Source organism: Platalea leucorodia (assembly GCF_965183815.1).
Source record: "Platalea leucorodia genome assembly, chromosome: 4".
Lineage (NCBI taxonomy): Eukaryota > Metazoa > Chordata > Aves > Pelecaniformes > Threskiornithidae > Platalea > Platalea leucorodia.
This window is the reverse complement of record NC_138826.1, coordinates 4,595,835-4,614,951: the sequence shown is the minus strand read 5'-3', so window position 1 is coordinate 4,614,951 and position 19,117 is coordinate 4,595,835. Positions and strand designations below refer to the sequence as shown.

Here is a 19,117-nt window from a genome sequence, read left to right as displayed (position 1 = left end):
CGCTCACAGCCCTGCGTGTTTTTACAGTATTACTGCAAGACACTGCTACCTCTGCAACTCGCAAGTAGTTTTTAATCTGTCAAAATAGACTTTTATTATTGTTTGAGGATTCAAAAGGAAAATATGCACATCTGGTTTCAATCGCAAACTGAAGTTTGGTCTATCAGCCTATTTCATAACAAATTATGCTTACTTTTTACTCCAGAGGATTTCCTAAGGAGGGGGTGCGCTGCCAAGGTACACCGGCGTCTGTGGAGACCGCACGGCGCGGAGCGAGACGGCGGCACTACCCAGCGACAGGCACCGTGCTGTTGCAAACTCGCTCTCCGTCAAGTAAATTAAATCTTAAAACGACCGAGGAGAAAACCCTTATTCATGAAATCTTCGCGTACATCTATACGTGAAATCTTCACGTACTGTACGATTTGAACAACCTGACGTCAGCGAGGGGAGAAACGAGACTCACGGACTTTCCGGGACAACTCTGCTGCCAGGGTGCTTTGCACAGCGAGCTCGGCACCGGAGACCCCGCGGGGGGACGCGGGGCGGCTGGCAAAGCCCCGCAGCGCAGGCCTGCGCCCTTCCCTCGACGCCGCGAGCGCCGGGTGAGCTCGCACGTGCCGGGCGCCGAAACCGTGGCAGGGCGCCGTGGGAAGCGGGTGCCGTGGGAAGTGGGTGGCGTGGGAAGCGGGTGCCACGACCTTGGACGGGCCGGAGAGCATCTCTGCAGCGATGCTCGGCCACGTCCACCGCTGCCCCCCGCCAGCCCCCCGGCCCGGGCGGTTGGGTACCGAGCTCGCCAACATCCAAGTTTCAGCCCTGTTAAGCATCGCTCTCGGCCCGGGGAAAGGAAAGCACGTGTTGATCCATTCGTAGGAGGAAATTACAGCGGCGAAGGCAGGGTAACCTGAGGAGGGGAGGCACACCGAGCCTCGGAGAGGCGACCTTCCCCCGGGCCGCGGGCCAGGCCACCCGAGCTCGCCCCGGCAGGGTTTTCCCCCGCGGCAAGCGCTCGGCATCGCCCCGCGGAGCCCACGCCGCTGCCGGGGCAGACGCCGGGAGCCACCCCCGCTGCTCCTCCGGACGCCGGGGGCGGCTCCCCCCGCGGCCGAACCCCGCCGGAGCGGGGTGCTCCGAGCCCCGGCACCGCTCAGCTCCCCCGGGCGACCTGCGGGGTCGAGAGCCGGGGCAGCGCGGCACAAAGGCGGGCAGCCGCCAGCCCGCTGGGCCAGGATCCCCCGCGGTCGGGGGGTTGGAGCCACCCTCGCCCTCCGCCCCCCTCACCCGCGCCGTGCCCCGGGCAGGGCAGGGCAGGGCGCACCGCCGCCCTTTGTCCGCCACCCCCCCCGCCCCACGCAGGGACACGCCGCGAGGGACACGCCGCGAGTGACAGCGCAGCGCAGCGCGGCCCCGCTCCGCGCACGGTCCCGCCCGGGCCCTTACCGTGGTGGCGGCGGCGCGGCCCGGCCGGGCCGGCTGTGGGGGGCCGCTCCGAGCCGCCGCTCCCTCTGCCGCCGCCGCCGCCGTGCTGCGGGCGGGGCGGGCGGAGGGAAGGAGGGAGGGAAGGAGGAGGAAATGCGCTTGTCACTTCCTGAGCGGGGCCGGCGGAGGCAGGGCCCGGCCCGGCCCGGCCCGTTCCGCACCTGCGGAGCCCAGCGGAGCCCCCCCGCCCCCGGCGGCTGCGGAGGGCGCGGCGGGGACCCGCGCACCGGTGCGAGGTAAGGGGGGGGGAAGAGCCCCGGCCGCCGCCCTGAGCGGGCATCCCCCGGGTCACCCCGCGCCCACAGCGAGCGGGGGGGGGGGAATCCCTAAAAATAACAAAAATCAGCGAGCGCAGGCGGCGAGCGGGGCCCGGCGGCGGGGGGGGGCGAGGCCCGGCGCTGCTCCCCCGCCGCGTTAGGCCGCGCAGCCCGGCCCGGCCCCGCCGCCCGTTCGGAGGCCGAGGGTGACTCCTGCTGGCGCGGCCGGCGGCGGGGGCCGGGCCCCGGCGGCCCCGAAGCAGCCCTGAGGCGTTACTGCCTGACAGGGACGCGCCGCGGTGCCCGCCGGTGGGATTCGGCAAGAAAAAATCCCACTCCTTAACTTCCCTCCATTTTCCCAGCGTTTCTTTTGGCATCGGGCAGAACAGGAGCGGAGCAAAATACTGCCAGAGCGAAGGTGGCCGTGCGTCCCCCGCAGCGCCCGAAGACAGGTCTGCTCGGCCTCGCTCCGCAGACGATGGCCTTCCGAAGCGACCTGCTCCAGCAATAACAACATTCCCCGTCCATCTGAGCTGAACCGCACATAGGCTTCTTCCGAGAGCGAGCATCGTTAGCGAACGAGGAAACGACATGACAGCTAAAAGGAAGATTTAGCACTCATTACAGAAACAGAGCCTAAACATTAATCTCGAACATATGCAAGCAGACGATGCAGATGTCATCAGGAACGAATCTGAGGCTTCAGCATCTAAATTTCACCCGCCCGGCCGGGCGGGCACGCGGCTGGGGGCGGCAAGCGGGGACGAGTACGGGAAGGGAGCTTCAGCTCCGCAGCTCGGCGGGGCTCTGGATGTCCTGCCCCGCTGGTGCACGGCCCAAGAGACCAAAGACATGTCGAGGAAGACTATCAGTATTTAATGTAATAAAGAGGAAAGGAGGTAAGTAAGCAGAAGTAGCAGGAGAAAATTCAACCAAGGGAGCAGCTCCCGCCAACGCAGCAAGGACTGATCTCAACAGAAGCGGCTCCGTACTCGATACATATAAAATTAGACGGGAGCGGCCAGTGTGAGTGGGCTACGACCAGGAAAAAGGGCTTGATGATGTGAACGACCTTTTGCATCAAGCTCCCGCATCCCACTCAGTATTTGCTTTTCTTACCGTGTATTGAGACTGGTAGCAATAAAACACTTGCAAACTCCTTTTCCAGAACTTCGGGAATCAAGTTTGAGAATGTTTTCTTATGGTTTCCCAGCTGAATATTTCAGTAATAAAGCTTGCAGCGTAATTGAATCCATTCCCGTGGCAGCCTTGCGCAGTGCAGGCTTGGTCTCCAAGAGCCAAGCGCAAGGGCGCTTGCTGCCTGCTTCTGCAGCTCGGTCCAAACCCAGCATTTTTTGCCTCTCATCCTTTGTGCTTTCCAGCAGATGAGTTGGCTGTGGAGCATCACCAGCGTGCGTGAAAGCCTGTTGCCGAAGCATAAACCTGTTTTCCACAGGTAGTATTTTCAGCAGTGTTTAAATGTAAAGGCTGGCCGCAGGTCCCCGCTCTGGTGACAGTGCAGAAGATCTTTGTCAGAGGGGGAAAAGAGGGAACTCCCTTTCAAGCTTTAAAGAGCTGGGCATGAGAGTTTAGTCATCGTGGACTGAAAATTCCTTTAGTTAAATTCTGAGCTGATTTAATTTGTGTTTTTGTCTCGGATGTCAGCGCCTTTGCTACCCACTGACTAGGAGCCTTCCTTACGGAGATGGAAAGTCTGCGGGTAGGAAAAAAGCTAACGATCCCTATGACCCTTCTGAAATTATACCGGGGTCCAAGTCATTAAAACATTTAGATGTAACATTGCTAAGCCCTGTGGACAGACACGATTCCCTTCACTTCCAGTGCACAGGATTTGGCTGTTTGGTTACAATCTGCTTTCTGTGTAGCCTTTCTAATGCTTCGCTATCTACTGCAGTTTGTTGTTGTTTGAGTCATATGCACCGTGGTTGCTAGTAATTTCAGACGTGTCCTTTTCGTGATGACCTACAACTCTGTGCTGTTCTGAGCACCTGAGCATTCCCAGTTATTTATGGTTTTATCCTCCTGCTTCTCCTGCCAGGCAAGGAACACAGGCAAGGGACTTGCCCAAGGCCATGCAGAGAGTCGGAGCGTCCCAGCCGCCCGGCTGTGCTGGGAACCGCGTGCTCACAGGGACATCTTGGCTCCACCAGCACAAAATGGAGACCAGTTTCAGAAGCCACGCTCCAGTTTCAGGGGAAATCCTGAAATTCACAGAATCTAAGTAACAGCAAGCAGAAGTATTTTTAACAAATATTTCATACTCGGGGAACAAGCACGTCTCTGTAATACTCTCTGCCCTAGAACGCGTTGATTGTATCTGAATCAAGGAGACCTGATAACCAAAACAAGAGAAGCGTTGCTGTGCAGAGAGGGTTGCAGTGGGGAATGTAGTTCTTACTACATTCGGCATACGAAGGGATTTGCACCAAACCTAAAACCCCTTCTTTTATTTCACAGGTTGTTTGCTGCACACGTGCAACAGCTTTGTGTTTCGGCTCCCCGCTTCGCTTGCTGCCTCCCTCCCTCCCTTGGCAGAGGGCACGACTGCTGAGCTACAGGCTGCCCCCGAGTAGGTGCAATGGAAACAGCTGACATAAAATAAACAGACCATGAAATACATGTGTGAACCCTCCTCTCACTTGAAAGCGCTAATCACGTTGTCAGCCATGTTTGTGTCTGAATTAGCTTAAGATAAGCCAAGAGTTAGTTGTACATTCACAAAAACCGAGGCAGCTGTGGATGTACCCAAAAGCAGCACGCTACATTGGATACGCAGAAATGCAGTACCCATGGAGTTCAGGTGCCCTAGGGGAGGGCAGCAGTCAGTGAGGCTAACTACTACTGCAAATTGGGGCAAAAAAGCCTAGATCCTTCTGCTGAAACACCAACTTGTTTTTTAGGGGGAAGCACTAGAGAAAAATCTTAACTGATGAACCTTCAGACTGCCTTTCCTTGGTCGGTGTTTCAGGCTCGATGCAGGCCTGTCACACCATGCGTGCACATCTCTGTGCTGCCGATGAGAGGGTTCAGTTCACAACCCTATCAACATTTCAAATTACTCAGTAAATGCACATTCTTCCCACCTCTGCTTGACATGTGACACTGTCCATGAATACTTGGCTGCTGGAGTGACTGTGCTGAGGTTCGTTTCTGTTCCCTCGCTAGTGTTTATTAGCTCTGGCTCTCCGGCACGGGCTTACGCACTCACGATTATCCAGAATTTATATGCTACCTTGCGGCTACATCATTTGTTTGCCTGACAGCACTCAGTTTAATTTCCAGTAACCTAGAAATGGGCTCATTTCAAGCTATACTGTTACCTAACAAATGGAAATTAAGCCACAGGTTGGCTTTTCCCTTATTTGTGTCAAATGAAACACACCAGCGTTCCTTTCCCTCCTTTGTCTTGAGGCTATAACACCTCATCCCCTTTCACTGAAAGCCCTAGGTATCCATTAATTGTTCCTCAATTTAGCTGCTACCCACAAGGGTTAGGTCATGCTCAACGTGCTTCAGCCAAGGCATACGATAGAGCCGTCCCCTCCGCAGGCGTCCGTACCGCCCGTTCAGCCGAGGGGTTGGTAACGCCGCGCGGCACAGCCTTCCTCTCCTCCCACCCCAGAAAAAGCAGCGAGCAACGGGAATGTGAAGGCAGGTCTCCTTACGGCAACGCAAAGCCCCGGCCCGTTTATGTTCTATGTGCTTTCCACGTACTTTACAGCAATCAATTCGATATGTTAAAATGCTTAGAGGGCCTATAAAATAAAGCAGTTATTGTTGTAGCAAGTCGTGTTCTTTACCTTTCGGCATGCCAAGATTAGGAAAGCAATCTGACTGCCAAAACACTGAAAATTTTGCTGTATGTTGCTAAATACCATACTTAAAGATTTTGTCTGGTATGAAATAACATACATTTTGGCAGTCTTTTACCAGGCACCCTGGAACACAGCAGAACGGACATAGCAGAGTATATATACGCAGATTTTCCTTACAATGGCTACAGTGCTGCCAGTGCATTCCTGGAACGTGGAAATACATGGAAGCCAGTGTCGGCGATGAAGAAAAGCTTGCTGTGCCTAATGTACCAGAAAAGCTAGTCAAGAACTCATCCTCACGTAAAAATAACTCCAAAGAAGCTGCCAAGATCAGTGTCAGCCCAGCTCCGTAGCCTCACAGTTCTCTATCTAGCTTGCACACGTGGCTTCGCCTTGCACACCTGGACACAAAGCCCCGTTGTTCTAAGCGAGCGGTTTCAGTTCATCCCCTCGTTTGCCCATTCAGGCCTTTGACCCTTCGGCCCCACAGCCGACACGGCCTGCACCAGAAACCTGTGCAGAAGTGAAATAATTTGGATGCAAATTATATGGGAGAACATTTCCGTTTCCAGCCACGGACACGCTCCCTCAGACAAGAATCTTTTTCATTGCTTAAAGACAAGGATAATGCAAACCCTCTGAAGACGTCAGCCCAGCCTCTGAGAGCACTCTGGTTCTGTACAGCAAATCCTGTACCGCAGGCACGCTTCCCTATTGGTATCCCCTGGTCAGTCCTTGAAACACCTTGTTATTACGCTGAAGGTGTGGGGCAGTCTGCTCACGGCACTGTTTATTGCACACTTTATTTGCTCTCCCGAGACCCACACCTGAGACCTGTGGGGTGGGACGTGCGCTTTGTAACTCAGGTATAACCAGCTGTCCTGTAGACAGCAACAGCAGAATTAAAACCCCAAACATCTAAAAGCTCCTTTTTAAAATTATCTTTAAAAATAGAAAGTAAAAAAAGCTGAGGGTCTCCTGTCACTATAGGTGTCAAATACCCCAAACCCTATGATACCATCAAGGCACCTGGCCATTCCTGGTTTTCAAAAGTGGTGCTGCAACACTTGTTTTGAAGTCGAGAGGGTGAGCCCGTAATGCAAAGTTATTTCAACCTGATGCTCTCAAAAATGATTTGAAGAAATATTCTCCTGACAGGATAGAAAGCCTGTAATTACATGCTTCATCATTGCTGGCCCTGTCTGGAAGAGCAGCTGCCATAATTCCATTAGTGTTTCTGGTATAACCCAACAGCTCTTCAAAAAAATTGTAGCTCCCAGAAAGTCTTCATTTTAGACCACAGAATTATACTGAAGCTCAAGAACAGAATATTAATTCCGTATCTTCTAAGCCTTCCAAAAAAATTAACATTCAAAAAACAGCCTACAGACAGCAATGCAGTTGACTATTTCTGCACCTTAAGGACCGTTAAATGAACATACTTTCTTATAAATAACAAGTTGGTCACCAAGAGGGAAGTCAAGGAGTACGGGAACATTATCCTTCCCTCTGAATTTTCTGTGTTCATTCAGTTGTGTCATATTTTCACATCTGGTATTTCTCACTTTTTAATTTATATAAACATGATTATAGAAGAATTTACTTCAAGAAAGTACTGTGATGCTGAAAGGGGAAAGGCTTTTTGTCTTGAAAACCTATTTACCCTACCCTCTAGCAGAGTCCTATGTGCCCCAGACTCCTTTAGGTCTGACATCTCAAATCAATACTTATTTCATTAATTTCACTTGGTCTCCTCTTTCAGATATTTCATCCTGACAGTTCACTTCCCTGATACACCCCATAAAAATCCAGGGTAAACTGCTCCAAGCTCTTTCAGTAGTACAAGCCCCACAACAAATACAATGGCCTCTCCCAGTAAATGCCTCAAAAAGAGAATCCCTAAATGCAGTTTGCTTGGCAATAGCAGGTATCAGGAGTCAGGTATTGGATGTCTAAGCTGCGCCAAACTCGGATGTTGGTGGAGGTGCTGCTTGTTAGGGCTTATGTACTAAAAGCCATCCTCCATCTTCCTGGAAGAAAAGGTCAACAGAAAGAGAGAGGCTACCATGATCTGCACAACCCAGCTCACAACCACCAGTTCCAAGTAGTTCGTGTATCACTGGAGTTGCACAGACTACCACTGAAAACACCTGACTGGGACGATGAGATCTAGCTTGCATCCGATCTTGAGGTTTAATTGCTTAGGAAGAAAGGGAGAGACTTCATTTCAAGGCTCTGGATCCCTCTGGAGGATGCTGGCTAACACCTCCCTTCCCTTTCCAGTCTTTCCAGGCATCTCATTGAGTTTGGCATCTGGCTCACGACGCCAGGTGCAAAGCCCACTGGCACTGAGAGAATTTCATCCTTCGGCATGTTGTGGATCAACAAGGGAACATAAACCCTTTCTGTTCTGCCTACGTTTTATGCAAAACTATACCCAGATCCAGAAAGGTATGCCAGCTCTTCAGCATCATCCAACCTAAACTTGGTACGGCAGGAAAAGTCTGTGGGCTCAACTGCTGTTGAGATCCATGGAAGATGTTAGTTTTACTACCCACAAACCTCCTATATTTGACAGTGAAATCACATACACAGTCTTTGGATAGCAAAACGATAGGAGTAGAACGTATTTCAAATGCTGCATTTATTCTCCTGTAGTCTGGCGTTGCAGCTGAAACCAAGAGTCACCCAACTGTGTAGTCATGAAGACCCCAGCCTTCATGAACTACCACGAAGCACTCCCCAAACTACAAGCAAAGACTCACTCCTCCTGACTCGCTCCTCATTCCTCTGCCTCTTTTTTGAAGAGGTTTTTCACTGAAAAGCATCAATATTTAGAGATCATACTTTCGTGAAGAACCATCTAGCAAGATGAACTGCCCCAAATCAAGGACATGCTTTGACCTGTCGTTTCCAAATCCTACTGGTCAGTAAAAAGCCATTGCTTAAGTCAGTATTAGAGCTGCTACTTAGACTCCATTATTCAAAAAATACCAGGTTTCCAACAGAGCAGATTGTAAATAGTAACCCTTTGGTTATTATTGCCCTAAAATAAATCTCCTAAAACACGTTTTACAAGCATTTTTCTACTCTCCAGTGATACTTAAAAGTGCTTGGGCCTGTCGAAGAATATGTGAACTACAGATCAGATGCAGAAATTAGGTTCAAGCAACAGCTTGTGTGCTCATTTGAGACTGAAGAGAAGCCACTACAAATTTAGGAATCAAAACCGTTCCACTTGTGAGGGCCACTCCATTTTTCCACTCCCCACCCTTCCTCCCTGTTAAGACACCTATCTGCAGGCTCTTTCTTTTCAGCTTTCTTGAGTTTGTTACTAGAAAGCTTTTATATAGACCTGAGAAGCAGAAAGGCACATGAATTCTGCCCCAGAACAACACAGAGACGTGAAGACGGCTGCCTATGGACAAAGGCCAGACCCTTGTCCATGGGAAAAACACATTCCTGTCCCAAACTCCTTCAGACAACCTGCATTTAAGGCTCGTAACGATCAGCCCGTGACACCTTCGGGCAGCAGGATGACATTTTAGCGGTGACGTTAGTTTGTGTATCTCCACCTTATGACTGGATCCCGTAATGCCAAAGGTAAAGCGGAGGAACCACGTGCTATCTCGGAAGGCTTGCTGCCTATGGAGCCATATATAAGTACGAAGTGGTAGGGAAATCCTTGAAGTGGAAGCCCTGAATAATCCATGACCTTGGGTAAATAATGAGGGAGGCTGGAAGAGGAGACTGGTTCTGAGCCTTTCCCCACCACTAAGAAGGCTCCCCGGTAGAAAATCTATTCATATGGGAGAAAATAATTACAAAAAGAAATACAATAGTTGTCCAGAACATTTGAAAAACAGCAACGTGATAGCAAAAGAAAACAGTGAATTACTACCATTGCTTCCAAATGCCTGCTAAAAATACTAATTGAAAGTGGTTGATCGTACAACTTGCATGACACACTTACATGTAGCTTTACAAATGATATAAACATTACCTACAGAACAAAATCTAATAAGAATCAATCCTATGAAGAGGAGAAAACAACACTTGCCCTGAACCTTACATATCTTATGGAGTGTGAATCTATAGTTAAATTCCTCCTAATTGATTAAAAGAAAATCCATTACAGCCTTGACTTTATTTTCATTCCATGATTGAATACATATCATGCCTTCATTAGCAAAAAATACAGATGGGGAAAAAAACAGATGCCCGAAACATCCTGCCAGAGTACTTGCCAATTAAAATTTGCTTGTATTAGCTCCACCTGATGCCAAATTGGCTACAAAAATGTCAGTCTTTTTACTGAGGTTGTTATCAGTAGCGTACTTTGAATCTTTTGTACTACTCCATCAAAAAATCCTCTGTCTGAATACGTTTCATAGCACTCCTGTTGGCTGCTGGAAGCCTGCTGGGCAGATGCAGTACATGGTACTACAATAGCGACCCAAATGATAACAAGACCGTGGTTTTGGCACTTGAGTTAGGAACCCAAGCCTGACCACATACGCAAAGAGCTATTCACTGGAACTAAATTTTCTCCCCACTGCTGCTAGACCACTCTTCCAATGGAACCAGTATATCCCATTTTGCAAAAGGATGCAGAATGTAGGATGCCTACCTTGAAGACATCACCAGATGGATCACGAGGGAGGACTCACCACCGTGCAAATAATGCCTTATTTCCTATCCTGGGAAAGGGCTAAGAAATCTTTCTTGACCCTTAAAGATCTCCTGAACCCTGGGAACTAGGAGAAGTCTAGAAACTAGGAGAAGCAATTGTCTGATAAGCAAACATAACCTTCCTTGTGAAACAAAACCTGATTGCCTGATAGAGCCTCCTTGATGTCTGAAAGAACAAGTTTATTGTCATCTACAAATGTGTTTGTCAAGGCATAAGGAAATCTCATTTTCCTACCTTTCAAGCAATAGTAGTATTCTGAAAATATAAAACAACAGAAGAAATAAAGACAAGAAATTAAGCAAAAGGATCACACACAGAAGTTTAAAAAATTTTTTGTAAAAAAAGGAAAAAAGAATGGATAGTTATGCTTTGATTTTTTCTGGATTTATGCAGCTAAAGTCTGTCCTGAGAAATTCACTGAAAAACATACGGTCATTGTTGGCTCTTAAGACATTACTATATAGCAAATTAATAATGCAAGAGGCATATGTCACATGCTAGTGAGACTGTAACATCACACCTTTCTATATTTAAGGGATCAGTGGAAATAACTGACGAAGCATGCACACGGTCAGGCAAGTGAGATTTTCAAGAACACTCAATAGCCTCCCTCTGTGGGAAAAGAGCTGAGCCATTGCAGTGAAGACAGAACTACGCTGAGTCTGAGAACCTCTGAAAGCCTGAATTTAAAGCACTAACTGGTCCTTTTTTGCAAGTGCTACAGCTTTTATATCCATTTCCCTAACAGCTACATTCATATTCACCTAAGAAAAAAATAAAAGATCCAGCACTTACATTGCAAAAGCTTGTTCCCTATTACACCGCACAACAGAGAAATGAGATTTTTGCTTTGTAGAATACCTTTACCTCTATTGCTCACTGATTACCAATACAGAAATTAAATACCAGATAATCTTCATGTTCCAAACACAAATATTATTCAGTTATACTAGTCTCTGTATTTAGAACGCCTTCTTTCTCTCTCACTTACAGACTTGCAACTTCCCTAAAACAAGTGAGGTTGTAGCAAGGACAAAATTTACAGGCAAGTTACGCAAAGCTGAAATGTTTCTAGGGCAATGTTTTATAGTCCCTTAGAGTTCCATACATAGTATTTTACTGTGTACTCAAAGAGCATTTATTTATACATGTGTCTGAGGTTTTCTGTCAGGTTTAAAGTTCAGACTTTTCTCAACTAATCTAGTTTGTCCAAGATGGATGGCCTCCCTTTTTTCCTTTGGAAAACCAATGCTGTTACACTGTTTCCAATTCTTCCTCCAAAGCAAAACTTGGGTGTTGGCAGCTCCTCCAGAATTTCAAATCCTGCCAGACAGAAATTAAAATGCTTTTATTAGAAGGAAGTAATTTTATTCTCCTCTTGGATAACCCTTTGCAAACCATTCTTTATTCGTCTGGAAAACTTGCAAGTCAGTTACTCCGTAAGTTTATAGGACTGTATTGTTACGCTGCACCGCTGCTTTATACAGCTGAAACCCTTCCATGGATAATGAAAATCTTAGCTGGCTGACTCACACAAATTAATGGCAGAAAAGATGATAACTTGCCGGTAATTTTAGTTCCCCAGAAGGGACAGTTGTTTTAGATCCACACTGAGTTTCAAGCCTCAAGCATGAGATTCAAGAGCTGACCAGCATGTAAAAAACACCCTTTCCAGTGGATCAGAAAGGTCGCTGAGGAGGTGACATAAAAGTCACAGTCACAGACTTGCCAGTTCCCCTAAATACAGGTAACGACGTTACCCCAATTTCAAAGCAATCAGATGGGTGAACTGGATCTGGTAATAAAGGACCAAAAGAGAAAAAGTATCACCCAGGTGCAGAACCCACTCCTTTCCTAGTGTAACTAGACTGAAATCCTCGTCCTCCAAAGTATAACAAAACCTGCCCTCCCTTGGCACGTTGGCCCTGGCAAAGGCAGAAGCTGCAATTCCTGAGAAAAACAGAGGGAAGACAGGCTGAGGCATTTACTAGTTGCTTTACCTTGTCTAATCCTGATCTGAGAAAGTCAATACGCGAACACAGGCATTAAAATTTGCTCATCGCATCCTTGAACAACCGTAAGTTGGCAGATGGTTCTGCTCAACTGCTTACCTTCTCTGAACTCGTTCAACAGCTCCTCCTTGGTCCAGTTGCAAGACGTTATGAGGAAAAAGCCCTCTGGTTTCAATACACTGCAGAGAGATCTCACGTACTGCTTCCTCTTTCCCACCGCGTTATCAGGATTAAGGCTTATGGCATCAAAAGTCCCCTTGTCAATACAAATGTCAAATCCTGACAGCTCAGCTGATGGAGCCAGGAAGTCTTCTACCTAAACCAGAAGTCTACAACTGTGAAAACAATCTTCTACTCAGGAGCTCCTGAATCTTTAATGCAAACCAATACTTTAAAATAAAAAGCCTCAAACCTGACAATAGGTGTGCTTAGGAAAAGGTAACTCACAGGCTTTTCACACTTAAAATGCCACATCAGCTTCTTTCTTCTCTACCTATTATGTGATGCATATGTGTGTATATGTATATATATATATACATATACATATATCTTCTCTACCTATTACGTGCTATATATGTCTATGTATATATGCCTGTCTATATACCTACCCACCTAAAGCTCAAACTAACACGCTTGAAGTTCATTCTTTAAATCATTATTTGTACTCTGATCCCTGGTTTCCTAGGTGCTGCATGCTAGGCACTGTACAAATACAGAAAAATAGACAGCGCCCGCCACAAAGAGACTACAATTGACATACACGAACAGAGACATCATACAGGTACGGAGCTGGAGGATAAAACAGCACAGCAGAGAGCGAGCTCAGAGTGAAAGGCAGTCACAGAATCACAGGATGGCTGAGGCTGGAAGGGACCTCTGGAGGTCATCGGGTCCTACCCCCTGCTCCAGCAGGGCCTCTCAAACTTCCTGCTGCAGAGCTACGGGTAGGGATTCTATCACTTAAGGATTTCATCCTCTACCTCAAACGTGAGATTCAGAACGTAGCAGCTAAAATACAGAACTCGCCAAATGGCGAACCACTATTCTGCTAGAAGCAGGGAAATCTTGTTAGCCCTAATGACTGTTATGAACAGAAAAAAAAAAAAAGACCAAAAACCTTCTTGTAAATACAGATTTATTTGTTAGACTGCTCTCACAAATGAATGTCAAAAGACATCATTAATATAGTACACTGAGTACATCTGAATATCAATTAGGTCATTTAATCTTGGGTTCAATTGCTTTCTATTTCCTCAATAAACTTTCTCTCAAAACTTACCTTTAATTTAATGTTAGACATCCCTTCTTTCTCTCTTACTTTTTCTGAGAGTTGTATTGCAGAAGGAGAGTAATCAATCCCAGTGAGATTCATGTAGCCAGACTTTGCCTAGACAGAAGCAGAGAATCTTAATCAGTGTGCTAGCAATTTTTTTATCCAACAAGTGTATTCCCTATCTATAATCCATCTCATCTCTCCTCCTCTTAATGACAGGAAAAAAAAAACCCTTTTACTCATTTTTATTCCTGTTACCATTACAAGAGCTAAATAGCTGTGGGAATGAGCCGAAATAACTCCGTTCTGCCTAGTACCTCATCAAAAGAACTGTTGACTGAAAGCTGGTTTATGTCAACAAGTGGAAAACTGAGCAGAACTGTGAAAAGTAACACCCGGGAGGGGAACAGGCTCTCTTATCTGCACCAAAAGTAACCTAGAAACCAGGAATTTTCAGTGACGAGAACATGTGCCAATGCCAGATGCTTCAAAATAAGAAGAAAACCTCTCTGACACTTACATAACATTTGAGATTGAGCAATTGTTTGGTTTATAACCCAAACCGTAGCAGCCAAAATATGTAATACATTAGTGCAGAAATCCACTGCAAAACCTTACGTTTTTCTAATTATTCATGCTAATGTCTATTTGAATGCAATTATTTGCATGCTACAAGATCTTTGTATCAGCAATTTTCAGGCAGGTTATGCACCACATAAAAGAGCCTACAGAGACTTTCTGTTAATCTAATTTTGGAGTAGATAAGGATAACCCAGTTCAGCGAACTCAGGCAGTGAGATCCTAGCAACCCTTTTGCAAAGCAGGTGGGCACCTTGCATCAGCTGAGCTTGGCCCACGGGAGGGGGGCAGCGACACATTTTCACTCTGAGGTAGAAGCTGAAGCGACCAGATCTGGGTATCCCGCGCGTCAGTCGGCCTGGCTAGATCCAAAGCTAACAGGAAGAGCTATGATCTTATGGCCAGCTGCAGGCAGCAACAGCAGAGAGAGGGAGGAGGCCTGGGTTTGTTTTGGTTTTGAACAATACACGGACTTTAACTAGCATTAAGCAATCAGCTGCTTATCTACTTGTTCCAAAGGCTGATACCTCAACAGCGAGGAAAACTACAATGAGAATTTTTTCAAACGGTCCTTCGTCCTTCCAGCAGCCCTTCAGCCCATGTGAGCTCAGTACTAGCCAGCTGTTCTTAATTGAGGACTAATTTCAGCAAAACACAAAGACCATGTTGTTTGCATTTGATGAAGAACAGCGTATTGCTCAGGCTTCTGCCCACGTTCCTCCCCAGAGCAAACCAAGCTTCCTGAGATGCCTGTGCTGAAGACTTGGGGGTGGAAGAGTAGTTCCCACAACAGCTCCTCTGTTTGGAAAGGAAGAGCTTGAGTCACTTCAGGGAGTTCCCATTCACTCCTATAGTCTCCAGGGCAGAGAAGGAAAGCTTAAGCATAAACAACATTAAATGCTGCTAAACCTGTATGGCCTGACTACGTGTGGCCAGGAAGGGATCCACTCAAGTGCCAAATGTGACTGCACTGCATCCTGCGACCGGACTCCTGTCCTGAAGGTGGTATTTACAACCACTCTTCTGCTGCTTCTTGAAAAAGCAGATTAAATAGCAGAAGGTAGTTCGCAACGTTATCAGTGCTGCACCATGGTTTCTGGTGCTGCCAGGTGGACACCCGCACTTGGGTGGTGAATCCCCTTCGCTTCAGAGAAGTTTTTCAATACTGTTGGCTCCCACAATACTCAGGAAAAAGAAAAGAAGGTCAGAGCTCCGCGTGGCAGCAACATTTCCTTAGAAGAAAGGGAAAAATTCCCTTTTTGGAAGGCAAAAGAATTAGGTCATCAATGCAGCCTACCAGATTCCTGAAGTTAGCAGGGGTAGGACCATGGTCTACCACGCATATAAAACCAGCAAGGGGTCCCACTTATTTATCCGAGATCCTTAAAGCAAGCAGAAAGAGAGGAAGCCTCCAGCGCCATTTCTCTTGGAGCTTACAGATGGGCAGATCCCTGCGGTGCCCGGGCAGAAGGCATTTAGCAGCACGCTGGATGTTTTGCCTTCTAGCTGGGTAGCGGGGCCAGTTTACACAGGACACAGCGGTCTTTCTTGTTTCCACTTTATTTATTACCTGCTTTTCCGATGGCTATCCTGCCTCCTTTTTGTGCAATATTCCCTGCTAGAACTGACAACGTCTCACTTAGACCTACCTGCATTTGAAAGTAATTTTCTTACTAAACTCCCATTTCCTATTCTTTACTGCTAATGGCATGCCAGGGTCCAGTATTCCCCAATGAATTGTGATCTATGGCACCTCTTGCTGTTCCGATGAGGGTGCGACACATACCCTCAGCAGCTCCCTTTTACAGAAGTGCTGCTAATGTCCTACAGGACTGAAGTCTGACTGCTGTTTTCAGTATTGCCATTTCTATCACATTATCAAGTCCAACTGCAGGGGCAGAACTGTTCTACAGTAGCTGATGTGCTTGCCAAAAGAATCCTAACTTGATTTTCAAAGCCTAGCAGCTAATACAAAAAAATTTCTTTTACACCAAGTAAGCAAGTGAGATCCTGAATTATTTAGAAACAATAAACAATGTAATTTTCAAAGTCACTTTTCAAATGGGAACTGGACTGAAAATTTTCTGTTGAAGCAGCCACAGCACTTTGAGGCGCTTAAGGAAAGGGGGGAGGGTGCTCTTATGGCAGCTTAATAGTTTTTAAAAGCTAACAGGCTGTCATTTTCCCATTACGGAATGAAAATCATTTTCAGATTTGTAAGTGGTGCCAGTATAAAACTGAAGTCTTACAAATAAGATTTTTCTGTTGGATGTTTCAACAATGATAGAGCGAGCTAGCACTGCATTTAACAATCATCATTATTAGGCTTCAAAATTAATTTATCTTAATGAGATGACCAATTTCTACTTTTGATGATATGACTTCTCCTGTGCTGCAGTGTAGCAGCCAGTCCCCGTAAAGGCTTTACACTCTTGGAAAATCAAAGTCCACGTTAAAAAAAATTTCATTATAAACGTGACTTTGACTTCCAGCCCTTTCCATTTCTACAGTAACTAACGGAGCCAGTGGAGAACGTAGAACAATAGAAATTGTGACAGTATGACAGCTCTTTTCTTTACCAACTCTCCTGTATTCAATCAAAAACAGGAAAAAAATACCGGAGCTCCTAAACATCTTGTATCACTGTATAATAACAGCATTGTGACACTTCAGAACATATCTGGGAAGGGGATTCCACCCTGACACAAATGGGTACTGCTTGAAAAGAAGTGTTAACAACTATTTAAGTAATTTACATAAAAAACTTGGGTTTAAACACTTTTTACATCAATAACGAGTATTATTATCAGAACTGAGGATGGCGACAGGGTCTGGTTTTGCACACGGGAGTACTTTGTGTATTACTCAACTTAATTTCCTTACCTGTGGGTGTTATACACAACAGGAAGAAAAGCATTTTTAAATATAGGAAAATAGGATGATAACGTTAAAATAAGGAATATTCAGGCTGACTGATATAAAGAAATACTGTAAATTTTGAAATCTGAAGTACTGACAATCTGGGCAGTACCAAGAAACTACAAGTTTGAGCATGTCTAGCAAAAAGGTAGATATTTCCATTTGGGAGAACATGACACATTCTGTTGCGAGGTCTGCACTTTTAAAACCCCCAACAGCATCGCTGGTTCAAGGAGTTACGTACCTAAGTCCCACAGGCTGCCTGGCAGCCGCTTGCAATTACGCCTTGTCTTTGTGACAGGACGTTCTTTAAGGCCTATCAAGAGCACTCAGTTAATTTCACTTATACTCTTAAACCACATGAAAATATAAAACCTGATGCGCAGTAACCAGTGTTCTGTTGATGGGAAAAACCACAATGTAAGTTTTAATTTAGGTTGCTTGCTTTTTGTCTTTCACGTAAGTTATAGCTTGCCGTGGTTCTTACTACCACTTGGGAGAACTGTATGTAAACTCCTGCGTTCGGAGCACCGATTATGTACCAAAAGCACAAACTTTGCGATATACCAACCAATTCAATCAGTAAAACACCGTTTCCAGTTCCAATGTCAAGCACAGAGCTGTCAAGGGGAACCTTTTGTTTTTCCAACCATCTGATGATGCGAACCATGCTCTCTTCTCCAAACCTATTAAAAACAAGGGATCAGCTAATCGAGATAGCAAAGTCGTACAAAAGGCACAGCAAAGTTATTTCATCGCTCCCTCTCTCCAGCTTTTGCAAAGCGTTTCTTACTGAAGCGCCTGGGTAACAACTGACACAGCTCATGTTCCGTGTTGGCCTTGTTGAAGTTAAAATGAACCACATGGCCTTAAAATTCAGAGAAACACCAACTCTGGGAGGTGAAGCCCTCCATATATTAAAAGAGAAGCCAGCACTGTCAACTTGCATAGTTAAACCTGAGCTGAGGGATAAAATGAACATTTCTTCGTCACATACACCACAACCACCAGTTCACTCTCTGTTTAATGAATGACAGTTGTCCAAGTGCAGCTTAGAAATTTGCATTGCAAAACTGGGGAAGAGAGGAACTGGTGGCTTCAAGATTAAAATATCCCATCATTTTGCCAACACCCAGAACTATTCAGTAACCCACCAAACTGCCGGCTGTGTTTTTGCAATGTCTCCTTTAAAAACTAAATAATAGAAACACTCTGGTAGAGTTATTTTATTTACCAAATTTCACCAGCATCTCCAATGTCTTGAAAAGTTTGCAGTTCTCTTTCATACGCAGCGTCCCAGCTAGAGGCGGGGGGAAAGCACAGGATATTGCAATTAACACTGGAAAAGGTTGAGATTGCTAAGCGAGGGGAAGAAAGGGCGGGAAGCCTGTATCTAGGCAGCAGTGCCACTTTACGTCCCCTGCATCATCTAGGCTGACAAACCGCTCGGGGACACGCTGTCCGCCAGGCCCGGAGCTGGCGATGCGCAGGGAGGGAAGGCTGAGGGTGACCAGACGGGAGCCCCGCACGGTGTGGGCTCGGCACGGGCCTCCTGCCCGCCGGGCAGCACCGCCGGGGCGCCGCCGGCAGGAACCCCGCCCGGGCCCCCGCCCCGGGCCCGCCGCGCCGCGGCCCATCGCCCCCGCCCGCCCGCGGCAGCGGTGCCAACACTCACTGCTCTCTGGTGCCCAGCACCGAGGGGCTGAACGCCTCCTCCCCGCACCCCGGGCCCGGGCCCGGCCCCGCGGGGCGCCCGGGCCGCTGCCCCGCCACCGCCATGCCCGGCCCGGAAGCACCTCAGCACCATAGAGAGCAGCTGCGAGAGGGCCCGCGGCCGCCGCTCTGGCGCTTGGAGGACTCTTGCTCGCTGACCGCGGGGGACCGGGAGCGCGGCTCCGGGGCGCGGGGGGGGTCGAGTCCCTCCGAAAATCCAAATGTTCTATAGTTTTGTTTCTAAGAAACGGCAAAGCTCCGAGTGACCAGATTTTCACCTTTGCAGTCCATATGGATCCCCTAAATTCAGCACAATCTTTTAAAAAAGGATTTACGCCCTTCATTATTTATGG

The 19,117-nt window shown here is 47.2% G+C and overlaps 2 protein-coding genes across 5 annotated transcripts in view; both read right to left on the bottom strand.

Moving 5' to 3' along the window:
- FAM53B (family with sequence similarity 53 member B) overlaps positions 1 to 13,644 on the bottom strand; it is a 68,515-nt gene extending 54,871 nt beyond the window's left edge. For 3 of the 4 annotated variants that reach the window (XR_014228126.1, XR_014228127.1, XM_082311287.1), the window contains exon 1: positions 1,444 to 1,522. The gene's annotated coding sequence lies outside the window, so the exon portion shown is untranslated. Of the gene's footprint in view, positions 1 to 1,443; positions 1,523 to 13,559 lie in introns of those variants that run through there. The other variant, XM_082311288.1, reaches the window with a different exon arrangement.
- Positions 10,652 to 18,830, bottom strand: EEF1AKMT2 (EEF1A lysine methyltransferase 2; the record flags this gene model as incomplete). Its single annotated transcript, XM_082311290.1, has 6 exons — positions 10,652 to 11,591; positions 12,380 to 12,596; positions 13,560 to 13,667; positions 17,623 to 17,737; positions 18,286 to 18,351; positions 18,727 to 18,830. 6 exons carry the CDS (start codon positions 18,828 to 18,830, stop codon positions 11,464 to 11,466), a joined length of 738 nt encoding a protein of 245 aa, XP_082167416.1. The 3' UTR covers positions 10,652 to 11,463.
- Between the last annotated feature and the right edge of the window lie 287 nt (positions 18,831 to 19,117).